Raw genomic sequence first — 14,390 nt, forward strand, 5'->3', positions numbered from 1 at the left:
TCAGAAAGGTGGGGTTGGGAGAAACATGTCTGGTTAAATAGTCCACCCACATTGTGTCAATGTGATTTAATCTAAGGACAAAGAAGTGGAGCATCTCTCACGGCTTTCTTCTAACCCCTTGAAAGGATCACTGGGGTGTGGCCTCAGTACTTCATACTTCTTGCTGGGTCAGCGAAACTTAGGGAAGCTTGAGATTGTCACAGCACAGTATTAGGCTAGATATACTGAGTAGATGATACTAAGTTGTTCAGATGGTGATACCCATTTGCATGTGTTCTTAATGTGGACCTAAGGAAAGAGAGATCAAGGTCCTTAGAATAGAAGGAACATTCCCAGTCCTTTTCTACCATTCCAGACTGAAAGGCTAGTAGGGAGAAAGTGGTAAATAAGAAAGAATTAATAGATGATGCTTTGAATGAAGGGTTGGTTTTTGTGCTGGTTTTAGACAGGGTCTCACGTATCCATGTTGCCCTCTCCCTGGCTGGCCCGGTTCACTTTGAACTCAGATAAACCTGCTTCCACTTTCCAATAGACAGTCTTACAAGAGGGGCCTCCGAGGTCTCTGAGGACAGCATTAGCCATTGACAGTTGAGGTGTGCAACCCACAACTATAGTTTTAGCCACTTTGTTCCATGTCTACCAGCTATTTCAGATTGTTGCTGTTCTATGCCAGACAATCACGGACACAGAAAAATAACCTGATAGAGAGCAAGGACATGGTGATCACATCCTTGTCTCTGCTGTATGTTCTGGATGAGGTTTGTTAAAATTCCAATATTGCAAAAAGCTTTATATAGGGCCCATCACATTAAGGGTCACTGTGCACTGTTTCATCTAAAATGGCCTAATCAGAACTGACCGCCAGACAACACTTCCTGCGAAGTTCCTATGAGAAGCTTAAGTTTTTTGTGTTTTTTCTTCTTCCTTCCTTCCTTCCTTCCTTTCTTTCTTTCTTTCTTTCTTTCTTTCTTTCTTTCTTTCTTTCTTTCTTTCTTTCTGTATAGGTTTAGAGGAATGTATTTTGGGCCACGGATCTGCCCCTAGTATCTTAGCTATGGATGTGATCAATCAGTGTTAGTGTATGCATTCAATAAAATGTCCATTTTTGACTAAGGTAGATGCTTCTGTGTTTTGTGGGGTGACCCATTGTCAATGTCTAGTGAGTTGGGGCCCTGGGTATGGTCGAATACCCCCAGGACACAGGGGGTGCAGAGCAAAGGCAGAAGAAACTGCAAGCAGTTGCAAGCTTTATTAATCCTTATTAAGCTAAGAATATGCATTACTACAATTTTCATTGTGTCAAGATACCATAAGATCATTATTCCCAGGATACCAGGAACAATGAGGGAAGATTAAACAAAGAAAGACGAATAAACAAAGGCTTCTTCTAAAAATATTCATATAACAAATAACCTCTCTAATTATAATCAAAATATACTCACCATTACCAAGAGAGCGTTAGAACCACTTCCACAAAACGGGACACAGCAGAACATAATTTAAGGTCAAGTGAGAAAAACATTTTCTTCTCCAGGGCGGCATTCCAGCCCCTACTTGAATCTGTCACCAGGCCTTTCTTGACCCTGCCTGGGAGCTGCATCTCTATGTCTTAACAATTCCTTCTTTTTTCTTTTGTTTTAAAGTAACACTTTACATAACATAGCTAAAGGTCCTTGTAGGGGTTTAGTCATGTAAAAATAAAGCAACATAATACATAATGTACATAAGATTATGGCAAAACTAGCTCCTCCCATGCTATGGAAAATCCTTTGAAGCCAAGCCTTGGGATCTAATCCTGTCAATTGATCAGCCAATAATTTCGCTATTTCCATAGGGGTAGTATCTTCTAGCTGTTTACCAAAAGACATTCGAACATCATATTTCAAGGCATTAATTACTTTTGAAGCACTTTCATTACCCTCTAAATAGGCTTGAATTAACTTCCAATCATGTTCTGTGTCATTATTCATATATTTACTAACAGAAAAGTAGTAGGATTTCATCATGATAAGCAATATAAGCCCGATAACTGGCATTGGCCGCAGCAGAAGAAACCATGAGTAAAACACACATTGCTAAGAATAAGTGCTCAGCAGTAAAGGACTTTCCTGAAGGGGTCAAAATTATTCCTTTCAGTGCTTAATCGCTTCACCTGACCCCACAGGTAATAGGGTTGTCACTGCACAGATCCTTATCCATTGTTGTTTGTGGACACTAAGAGAAGCCAGGGCCTCAGTAATGGAGAACACCTCCCCATCTCCTGAGAACATCCATCAGGAGAAAATGTAGCTGGTTTAACTGGATTCCTTTGAGGGTAGGGAGCAGTTCTTATTATTCTGTGCTTGGATCCATCTCCCGGGTAACCAGAATAGTCTCCCATCCTGTAATGAGACAAAACCCTCTCCCCTATATACAATGATGTCCCTTCCTGCCATTCAGCATCCCGGGCAATTTTTATCCATACTGTCTGTTCCATGCCTTCTGGGGGGAAGTTCAACAAAGTGTCTATCTGCTCTTGATATAACTTCACCTTGTGGTAAATTAAGAAAATTAATAACGTATAATGCTTGTGCCATATAGCTCTGGGACTGGTCTGCAAACTCCATTCAGGTTGCATAAGGCCATCTCTTTTCCCCCTTTTTAATTTTATAATTTGTCATTTCAGGGTATGGTGAATTCTTTCAACAAAAGCTTGTCCTTGTGTATTGTGTTCTGTACCAGTAATATGTACAATATGATATCGTTGACAAAATTGTTTATATTGATAAGAAATATATGTTGGTCCATTATCAATTTTAATTTTAGAAGGCAGTCCCATAACAGCAAAAGTTTCCAATACATGCTGTATAACATGAGCACTGCGTACTCCTCGCAATGGTGTAGCCCACACAAATTTTGAAAAATTATCTATGCTTACATCTATATGTGAAAGGCGACCAAACTCAGAAATATGGGTCATATCGATCTGACATGATGTATTAAGTTGCATCCTTCTGGGATTAATTTGAGATGGAACACATTTTATACGTGAAGACTGACTCATAGGACAATTAGCAATAATCTGTTTGGCTTGAGAATAGGGAAGCTTATATTTAATATGTAAATATCCTGTATTGGCATGATTATGACTGTGTTCTTCTGGGGTAGCAAATGCCACTAATTGATCTACCATATGATTGCCAAGTGTTAAAGATTCTGTAAATTTTGAATGTGATCTAGTATGTGTAATGAATATTCTAGATTTTCATAATAACAATAGGCCTTTAATATGTGAGAATAACATTTAATATAGGCTTAGATGTAGAAACAACAGCAGTCTCAATATTCTGTACTACTCCTACAACATAAGCGGACTCAGCTATAATATTTTTACATCCTGAGTAAAATCCTGGAATACATTAATTACCGCTAATAATTCATTTTGTTGTACTGACCCAAAAGAAGATTCTTGTCCCCAAAATTAATCTTTGGTCCAATAAGCCATCTTGGTCTTAGAGCCATCTGTAAACACAGTAAAGGCTGATGGTAATGGATCAACAGAAATTAGTGCATTTATCAATTTTTTTTTGTTTTTTAAAGCAATCCCACAATTTACTATGGGGAGGATGAAATTCAATATTTCCAGTGTAAGAAATCATGGCTAATTGAAAAACCTCAGACATCTGCATTAAATATCTTTGCTTAATGGGAAAACAATAGCAGCACAATCATATCCCCACAGAGTAACAGGTCTTTGTATGCCTTGCTGAATAATTAAAGAAATTTGTTCCTCATAATTTGTTAATGTTTGGTTAAAGTTTTATTTAATATAAACCCATTCTAAAGGCAACTCATCCTGAGCGAAAGCGCCTGTAGGATATTCAAGAGTATTTAAACATATAATTTAATAACTCAATCTGGATCAATACATGCCAAATATGCATCTTTCCATTTTCAGAAAAGATACCCTTGCATGCCTTCATATAAGCATTAATATCCCCCGTCTCCTTTATAGGTAATAATGCTCTCCTGTACTCCTCATTAGCATTTTCAAAAGCAAGCATTTGCAGCAGTTGCCCTCCAGCTTCCTCTCCTACCATTGTTCTTTCCAATGTTAATTTTAATATACATAAAAACTTAATACATGGTTCATAGAAAGCTACTACCTTTTTCAACCAACCAGTATCATCCTTTATAATAAGTCGGTTGGGCCACACCTTGAATCGATGCTGGCCTAATTATAGGAAAAGAAAAAGCAGGTGAATTTGTCATCATCATCGTATGAATCTAATGGTCAACATGCCATCCTCGGGAAACGACTTAGAAAAACCTGCTTCAGGCAGTGGTGCAGAGGGCAAAACTTTTACTTTCGTTTTGTCTTAATGAAGCTCTAGCTTCTTGTTCTGTATTCGTTATTACCCTGTCTGCATTCATGGCCTTGAACACAGTAAAAATTACAGCCCAAAGAGACCAGAAATTGGAATCTTTTTGCCCTGCCTAACAGCCTTTTTCACCTTAACTTTCACTTTGACCCAGATATCAGAATCCCTGGAACCCTCGTCAGGGAACCATGGAGTGCACTCTTGCTGTCTCTAAACACTTTTCTAAACCAGACTGATAGACATGAATTCCCTGCACTCTTAAAGATGCTTAAGCATAGCGAGATGAAGAGAAGATTTATCTTGTCCCATTTCCTTGTAATAAAATGTACTTACCTTATCTGACTGTCCAGACTTACCTTCAGGGACCCTGTTCCAGTGCCATAGGTCGATGTCTAGGGTGTTGGGAGCCCTGTCTCCGGTCTCATTCCTTTCTGTGATTCCCGATGCTCAGTGGCCATGCCACTCCAGCATACTTTGAAATGAACCAGTCTGCCGCCGCCACCACCACCACCACCACCACCACCACTACCACCACCACCACCACCACTACCACCACCACCACCAATTTGGTTTTGTAAATAAAGTTTTATTGACATCGCCATCCTCAGCATTTACATCCTGTTCAGTGCTGCTTCTGGCTGCAGCTGCAGGGCTTAGGAGCCACAGAGCCCTTTAGGCTCCCAGAGCTGAGAGCATTGACCTTTTCCTTGTTTGTGAAAGAGGTGACTGACCCCTGTGCTCGAGGTGGCCTTTCCGTGCCCCTTAACCCATAGCATAGGTCTCTGTGCCATCCTCTCCCTTGCTGTGGTGTGCACTTCCTGGTACATTTCCGTTAGCTCTTGACATTTCCAGAGCATTGGGTCTTGCAAATTGAATTTGCATGGCACCAGGAATAGACCTGATAGCAGGGTGTGGGACACTCCCTATGGGGACCCTGCCCAGGGGCATAAGCTTACTTTTCCAGTCAACTCCCTGAACAGTGAGCCTTTGTGGGACAAGGTACTTCACGACATGACTTGACCTCTCTGCAGTGCACCCAATCCCTGCTTGGCTCAGATGTCCCCCAGAGAGGTTGTGTGAGTGTCCCCAGTAGAGGCAGCACTCTGTGTGGTGGCATTGACATGGCATCCAGGAAAGTCAAAACCAGAGAGACATGTCGGGAAGTTGGAAGCAGATGTCTGCGTCCATGGGGAGAAGGAGGGACTAGACACTCCTGCAGGGGGTGAGCTGAGAAGCACTTCCTTGGCTTTTTCACAACCATACATCCTGCATGCCATGCTGTGTACCCATGCTGAGCTGAAGCCCCAGGTTTTGAGTCTCCCACAGCTGCTGTGTCCTGGGGCCAGAGTAGGATTAAGCAGACTTCAGTAGGAGAAAGGTGAAAACCCTGGTTGCAGGGTGGGGATGGCACAGTCATAACACTCCTGCACATGAGGCCCCTGACTTAGAGCCGTATAGCAGCTGTGACAAGCCAGCTCTGGTGACACTCATCTGCAATCTCAGCCCCTGGGGGGTAGAGGCAGTAGGATCAGTTGTTTAATTATCCTTGGCTACACAGCAAGTTCGAGGCCAGCCTGGGCAACTTTGTCTATGAAAATAAGACAAAACTAGGTCTTGACTCTGAGCATCACTGCCTGTACCTGGCATGGTTGCCCCACCCCAGGTAAGAAACCCCTCTGTCCAGAGGCCATAACTGCAGGAGACTCCCTGGCCAAGTGTCTATACCGCGCCTTGTTTGACTGGACTGTGCTGAGGAACAACCACGCTCTCCTCAACAGGAAGGACATGGGAGAGGCTGTTTCTGTGAGATTCCGGGCCCTGAGACGGCCAATAATAAACCCTGTCCTTGGGAAAGCCATGGAGACTAGGAACCCACGGGATCTCTGCAAACACCAGGGCTGGCAGAGGACTCTGATCCTCTACAGCAGCTGCTCTCAATCTGTGGGTTCTACATCATCGCTACTGCACACCAGACATTTACACTACAATTCCTCACAGTAACAAAGTGACACTTATGAAGTAGCTCTCCAATAAGTTTATGTTGGGATAACAACGACATGAGGAACTGAAATAAAGAGTTACAGTGTTAGGAAGGGTAAGAACCGCCATTATATAGGAACCCAGGCATCTGCACTCGGTGTCTGGAAGTGGGGTAGGCTAGGCTTCACCCTCAGCGATGCCAGCATGTGGGCACCAAGCCCTAGGTTCCACCCCAATGCTTCCTGGATATGTGCAGGCCTGGTTCCATCAAGAAGTAATAAAGGAACCCTTGGTAAAAAACACTGGGTACCAAACAGGTCAGGAAAACACACCCCCTCTGCTGCAACTCCTCTCAGGAGGGCTAGTCTTCCAGGAGGCCCCGGCTATAACCAAACGTTGTCTCCCAGTGCTTGCCCATTGGTGTCTTGGCCATATTCAGATTTGAGGACTTTGAACAGAATAGCTTCCAGCAGATTTGCATCAACTACACCAACAAGCAGTTGCAGTCCTACTTCACCCAGCACATCTTCAAGCTGAGGCAGGTGAGAGTGGACGCCTATTCCCCATCCCAGCCCAGCCATCACCCTGAATGTCAGCTGTGTCCCTCAGTATCAGCAGGATGGGGCCTGGGCACCATAGGTTCCCCAGGACCTAAACCTATCTCCTTGAACTCAGTGCCATGCTCAGCCCTTCCAGCCTCTTTCAAACCTTCTGGATGCTCAGCTGCTCCTGCAGCAAAGCAGCAGGGTGCATATTCTGTCACGTCATTTGTGTGTGTCTACAGGAGGTCAGAGCCTATCCCCTCTGTTCCTTTCTTTTGCTGTATTTGCCTTTCTGAGGAGGCAGGACCCACAGGTATGGGAGGCAGCCACATGCATATTCTGCAGCCATGTCTGATTCCTCTGAGGCTCAGTCCCACTTACACACCTACCCTCCAACCTCACAACCCCTTGTCACCCCTGGAGCTCTGTAGACCTTCCTGCTTACTGTCTTTATATAATTGGTGACACGGCAGCCCTCAGTGGTGTCATACAGTGTTAGTTTGTCTTTGCACTGTCTGGAGGTCTGACTTAGGAGAATGGCTACCATTCTCATTCCTGTTCAAGGGTCAGAATCTGAATCCTATGTAAGGCTGAATAATACTCCAGCACATGGCTGGACCATGTTGAATTTACACAGTCACCTATGGATTTTATATTTTGGCTTGTCAACACACACGTATAAGACAAAAGTCACACCCAAGTGGAGAATTGCTGGAGGCCACCATTGCTTTCTGAACCGTCTGAGAGACCATCCTGTCCACAGTGTATAGGGCACCTTCTCCTCATTGCTCACACAGCATGAGGAGATTAGTGAGGGTTAACCTGGCTCCTCTGTCTCCTACTTTCTGCCACACTAGCCCTAGCATCTTTCTGTATTGCAGTGAATGTTTAGAACCCAGGAGGATGGCAGCTTCCTTGCTCAAATATAGCAAGTTCCTCGTTGCCTGCTTTGAGACTGAGTCTCATGTAGCCCAGGCTGGCTTTGATCTCACCATTAGTTAAGATGGCCATGAACTCCTGGTTCTCATGCCTCAGACATCTCTGAGTGCTGGGTGACAGGTATGCACCACTCTTAAGTCCTGCCACTGGGACAAGAATGAGCAGAGCCAGCTCGGAAGCACACACTTTGCTGGTGTCAGTGATGACTGACTTATGATCCTGTCCTCCTTGCCCATGGCCCTTCTCCTTGGTGCATGCCATCCTTCCTCCCTGTGACTCATGGGGGACACCAAGCCTGAGGATGTCAGGAAGAAGTTTACTTACTTCACTGGGTTGGAGGCTGTTAGGTTCCTGCGTCAGTAGGTGAGATTCAAGCTAGAAGGTTTGTGGCATGAGAAACTGGAACAGAACTGGAATGGCAGGAACAATCGTCGCCTGGCTCTGAGAAGACCAGGTGGGCAGAAACTCATCGTTGGGCAGGTAGTGAGCTCAAGACCAGGCTGGGCATTGCTCAGCACATGTGAACAGGTGTGCTTACATGGACATGTGTTTCCCTCACATGGTCACCACTTATCCAGGCACGGTGAATACTCCAAGGAGCTTTTTATGTTTTAACATTGTGTGTGTTTGTGTGTCCATGATTCTTATCACAAGGGATCATTCACCATCCCTCTTGTCACATAACTTATGGCAAGACGTCACCTTTCCTAAACTTAGCCTTTTTCCCAAGTGCTGCAGAAGGGAAGATCTGGTGTCAAGGGGTCTGGATTCAAACCACAGGAACACTGAATTCATTTAAATAGGTGTAGTTTATTAATGCACACACCAATACAGTTCAACCAGAGCAACAGCTCACAACTGTGTACTGGACATTGCTAGGCCCAGCACATTGCAAAATCCACATGGGCTCATGCACAAGTGCTAGAAATGCTTCGGTCTATGGGCCGTGACTCAGGCCATTTTACATAATTGTTCCTATTTTCCTTGAATCTATTGGGTCCCATGTGAAGAATACACTTGGGGAACTTGTTAAGATTAACAAACCTCATAACATACAGAACATAACAGGGTATGTGACCAGCACCACACAGTTCAACGTCAGAGTTTTTTGTTCTTTGTTAGTGTTTTTCTTGGCATCCATGATGTGGAGGCATATTACAGAACAATAGGAAAGAGCTGGCTGCTGTGTAACAAATTTGCTGCTATTAAGGTAGGTATGGGGGGCAAGACCTCAGCAGTAGCCCTTAAGATGGGAAGGAGATGATGTGTTTGATAACTGAAAGGAGCTGCCTCAGCTGTGTTTCTCTGCCTGCTCAGTGCCCATTCAACATCACTCTGTCCCTGAAGAGGAACTCAAGGTCTGCCCCCTGCTGCCTGTGAGCCAGGACTAGGCACAGAAAGGCAAGGCCACAGCACTGGTTTCCAATCCCTCAGTAATGCTGGATTTCCAATAATGTACTTGTATACACAAATACACTGTGGTAAGTTGCAATAGATACTAATCATTTCTCACATAGGGCAGCAGTTGATTGCCTACAACTAATTCTATTAAAAAAAAAGAAACCTGGCTCTTGTATAAATATACAAAGAAATATCTAGGATGGTGGGGGATGAATTCTGCCATGGACTGAACTCGTGGAAGTGGGGTTGGGAGAAAGATGCATGGTTAAATAGCCCACCAGGTTCACATTGTGTCAACTTGATTTAATCTAAGGACAAAGAAGTGGAGTATCTCTGATGGCTTTCTTCTAGTCCCTTTAAAGCATCACTGGGGTTTGAACTCAGAACATCACACTTCTTGATGGGGCAACAACACTCAAGGACGCTTGAGACTGTCATAGGCACAGTATTATGTTACATATACAGAGTAGATAATACTATGATGTTCAGATGGTGATGTCCATTTGTATGCACTCTTAATGTGGACCTAAAAAAAGAGAGATCAAGGTCCTTAGAATAGAAAGATCAGTTCCAGTTGTTTTCTACCATTCCAAACAGAACGGCTGGTAGGGAGAGAATGGTAAATAATCGAGAATTCGTGGATGATGCTTTGAATGAAGTGTGGATTTCTGTGCTCGTTTAAAACAGGGTCTCAAGTATCACATGTTGCCCTCTACCTGGCTGGCCAGGATCACTTTGAGCTCAGATAAACCTCCTTTCACTTTGCAATAAATAGGCTTATAAGAGTGGCCTCCAAGGACTGTGCAGACAGCATTAGCCTTTCACAGTTGAGGTGTGTAACCCCCAACAATAGTTTTAGCCATGTTTTTCCATGTCTACCAGCTGTTTCGGATTGTTGCTGTTATATGCCTGACAATCAAGGATGCAGAAAAATAACCTGATACAGAGTAAGGACATGGTGATCACATGCTGATCACATGGTGCCTCTTCCGTACGTTCTGGATGAGGTTTGTTAAAATTCCAATATTGCAAAAAGCTTTATATAGGGCCCATCACATTAAGGGTCACTATGCACTGTTCTATCTAAAATGGCCTAATCAGAACTGACTCCCATATAACACTTCCTGCAATCCTCATATGAGAAGCTTGAGCTTTTAGTTTTGACTTTTTCTTTTCTCATTCTTTCTTATTTTTTGCTATATAAGTTGAGACAAAGATAGTTAAGGCCATGAATTTGCCCCCAAAATTTGAACTAAGGATGTGATCAATCAGTGTTAGTGGGTGCATTCTATAAAGTATTCATTTTTTACTATGATAGATGCTTTTGTGTTTGGTGGGGTGGCCATTTCCCAGTGTACAGGTGCTGGGACCTTGCTCTATCCACTTAATGATGTTTATAGCCTCATGTTAGACGTTTCTGTGCCACCCTCTGTATCTCTTGTGTATTTTATTTTTCTGATAAAAGCTCATGGTATATCTTACTCAGGCCTGTGAGCAGTGCTCCTTTGGCAACATTGCTGCAAAGAGCAGAACCCCACAAGCAGCATGAAGTTCCCTTCACTGGTGTCTCCAATATTGCACTTTCCTCTGCCAACTGGTCTCCACACTTTTCCTAGCACCTTAAAGACTTCAACTCTTTCTCCTAAGGAATTTTCTGGCAATTGTCGATTGCTAAGCACATGATTTCATGAGTGTTCCCCTAATACACACGCATGTTGTAACCTACCATGCAGACTATTTCTTGATGTGATATAAAGCACCTGTACAGAATGAGACAGGAGAACTTTTGACTGCATATTCAAGCTGGTGTGAAATCTCAGGACGTTTTAATGGCTAACATTGGTGAATGAGGACAATTTGAGTTATGATATGACATTTTTTGGGAAAGATTTGAAAGGAAACATTCATTTAGATGCATAGGGATTACTAAGGTTTTTTATAATCAAGCCTTGAGGAAAATTTGGCTTTGGAAGCAGGAGATGCTCAGTGGCTCTGCCCCAGGAAAGTCTCCTGGAAAGGGCACCTCTGCTTATGCTCAGTACAGGGAGAACATTAGCAGGGAGACAAAGTCTGCTCCCCATGACATCTGCTGTCCCTTCTTGGACATTCTATTGTCTCCTAGAGAGTTCTGCCATCCTCTGTGATGTCACCAGTGTTGTAGTGACAACCAGTGCCCTAGTTTCTCTCAGTCTGAGTCTGGCGGTTACAAGCTAAGACATGTTTTCCCGTCTTCGCAAGCTTTTTGGGAGGGGGAACGTCGATTCTGGAGAGACTAGAGTGAAGGAGTCTGGCCTTTCGTCTCAAAGTAATGATGGACAAAGACAGCACTTCTGGGGAATGTGGAGTAAGTTCTGGGCAGTGTATTTTGAGCTTCCTGCCAGGGTGGCTGCAGGCTTAAGCTGACCTTTCTAGCAATGGGCCACAACAACTGGAGCATCTGAAAAGGAATTGAATTTCCACGAATATCACAATTCCTTAAAGTCAAGGATTTCAGAACTTTAGTTTCCCCATCCCCACTGGGAGGCTATGGTAAGGCCAATGCTATTATACTGTGAACTTCTGGTCTTTATTTTCAGTTCATTTGTTCTGTTACATTGATATAATAACACCATCAGTAGTCATGGAGGGTCCACCTTTTCTGAGTTTAGACAGGGCAGCAATGTATTTCACTATCATTGCTTCTTTAAATACAGTGGGTATCTGACAGTAGTAACAGGGAGAGATTGTTTTCCAGGCAATAACCTTATGTTCTTAGACCTTCTCTGATTTCTTCTAACTGGCAGGGTCATCGTTTGCTTTATATATTAGAGGTTGTATGTTACAAAAATTTTTCTACAATACCAAAACTATTTGGAACGTGTAAACCAAGATTCAGCCTGTAACCTATTCGCACTTCTGGGGCATTTGGTATTTCACATAGGGACACTGATAAGTCTGTTGAACATATCCTCCCTGGAAATGCGTTTTAAATCCAAAGTTGTTGGCTTAGAGTATCAGGGTAGGACATCTGAGTGTCTCCAATCACTCAAGTTTTGTGGATGGTGAATTTATCATCTGAGTTCTGAAGCCACAGGAGTGAGGGTCCTGAAACCAAGCTGTACCCTGTTCAGCTGATAATAATCCTGGAGAAGCCATCTCCGTGGTACATGTAAGCACGTGATGTCCGGCATAGGGAACACCTGGATGCTTACGTCTCTTGGTCTCTATAGAGTAGTGGGAGAACTGAGATCCACTGAGGAGGCCTCTTAAGCATAGACCAATCGCCTAGCAGTGACACTGGGTTCCTGGCTTGTTCTCCTGTTTAGGCCTCACTGAGGTCTATGAACACTCTATGCATTCTCCCCATGCAGGTTCACTTGTGTTCTTCTACCTACAGACGCTGGGAGAGAAACATCATCCCCTGGCACTGAACTAAGCAAGAATCAGGCCATGAAGGAAAAGGAGAGGCTGATTAAAGAGCTGCAGCTCATTACTGAGGAGAGAAATGACCTGAGAGATCGCCTGAGGTTTCTGACAGAGAAATCCATGAAGAAGAGGTAGGAATCGCTCCAAATGCTCTTGTTTCATTCCTGGGTCTGCAAGAAATGGTGACAGATGAATAACATATCTCATTATTGCATATCCATGTGATAGATTGGATCCTATGTAGAGTTTTGAACAATTTCTTGGTTCTTGAACAATTGACACTCTGTGGTCATGTGACCTCTTGTGTAGGAAGCACCTTTGGGATAAGAACCAAGTGCAAATGTCAAATTAGTCCTTGTCATTGGCTTTATCCTTGGTGACATATGGACATCTCCTTTCTTCCTGCAACCCGATGAGGTCTCTTGCCATTGCCCTGTTCTTGGTTTGCACTGGTATAAGTCTGGGTCCCATATTGGCAGCCCACATTACTTTGAGGCTCTCTGGAGATTTTGCCCTGCCCACAGAGTTAGCAACAATGATATCACTTAAAATGTCCATGTCGACTGTCCAATAGAACTGAGGTGGTAGAAGGCAGCATTCTGACAGCTGGCTTGCATTTCCCCACCAAATCAGTGTCTGAAAAACTGCCTTCCTCTCCCAGGTCTCAGAAAGTGCAAGAGAGCTGGAATTGGACACACCCCAGTAAGAGAGCTTCCTGAAGAATAAGTTGCTTTCTCAGGAGTCTCTGATGACAAACATCCTGAATGGTAACAACATTTTTGGATGAGTATTCATCCTCTGAGTTAATTTGTCATTTCTTAGAGACCCTAAATTTATATACCACTAAGCCAGCCTGACTGATTGAGGTCTTACTTTCTTCTCAGAAAACAGCACTTGAGAGACAGCTTGGGGGACCGCCTTTCATTATGTGTGCTAGAGGAGAAACAGCAATACATCTGTGCTTCTAAATGTTCGTTAAGAATATGCTTTTAGAAATATTTTTGTTATGATTTTAATTGAAGTTTTCTTTTTGTTGTTTCATATTTATATGTTCTTGTTACTATTTTTACTTTCAAATATTTTTAAATATTTTTATTCATTTTAATCCTGTTTTGTTGTAAAAATGTATTTGTTATGAATAAAAATTGAATTCTATCTCTTGACTCTTAAGACCATCTTTCTTACTCAAGGGTTCTGTCCCTTCCTGTGGACCTAGAACTGACAGCTACGGATGGATCTCTGCATGTTCCATGGAGTATGAGCTAATAAGAGAATTCAAAGTCACTAAGGGGTACCCAGTGTGATAGTGTCTTTTGTGTGGATAATGTGGCTGTGTCTCGGACACACACTTTGTGATGTAATAACTGACATGCTTTATCCAATTGTTAGGGTCCATGTGGTTCTTCTGAGAGAGCAGCAGATGCTCTACCCTGTGAGTCATCACCACAGCTCCTGCAGGTGGCTTTTGTTATTCCACATGAGGTGCTGTATTAGGTGGACAGGATCACCTCCAATCAAATAGAGAGATCTCAGGCGATGTGTGTTCACAGGGAACTTACTGAGGCGTGCGTGCTCAACGTGTTAGGTTGCCAGGCATCCCTACAGGGCTCTGGTGTCCCCACTGCTCATTGTGGGTCAGGATCATCCTCCAGCATCACTTAGTGTCCCTATTAGAGCAGAACTTTCAGCTGTTATCAATGATGACTATATGTATTATACACATCTGATAAAATACAGAATAGAAACTAGCTTCCTGTAGGCC

General features: G+C 43.3%; 1 protein-coding gene across 1 annotated transcript in view; it reads left to right on the top strand.

Annotated features, from left to right (window-relative positions):
* Window positions 1–13,783, top strand: part of LOC147999334 (uncharacterized) — a 52,697-nt gene extending 38,914 nt beyond the window's left edge. Inside the window, exons 4-5 of the mRNA XM_087596590.1 lie at window positions 13,290–13,395; window positions 13,513–13,783. Of these exons, the coding sequence (XP_087452716.1) occupies window positions 13,290–13,347 (58 nt within the window). The 3' untranslated portion in view covers window positions 13,348–13,395; window positions 13,513–13,783. The remainder of the gene's footprint in view (window positions 1–13,289; window positions 13,396–13,512) is intronic.
* The last annotated feature ends 607 nt before the right edge of the window (window positions 13,784–14,390 follow it).

The sequence above is a fragment of the Rattus norvegicus genome, chromosome 19 (genome assembly GCF_021556685.1).
Source record: "Rattus norvegicus strain SHRSP/BbbUtx chromosome 19, alternate assembly SHRSP_T2T, whole genome shotgun sequence".
In the NCBI taxonomy this organism is placed as follows: domain Eukaryota; kingdom Metazoa; phylum Chordata; class Mammalia; order Rodentia; family Muridae; genus Rattus; species Rattus norvegicus.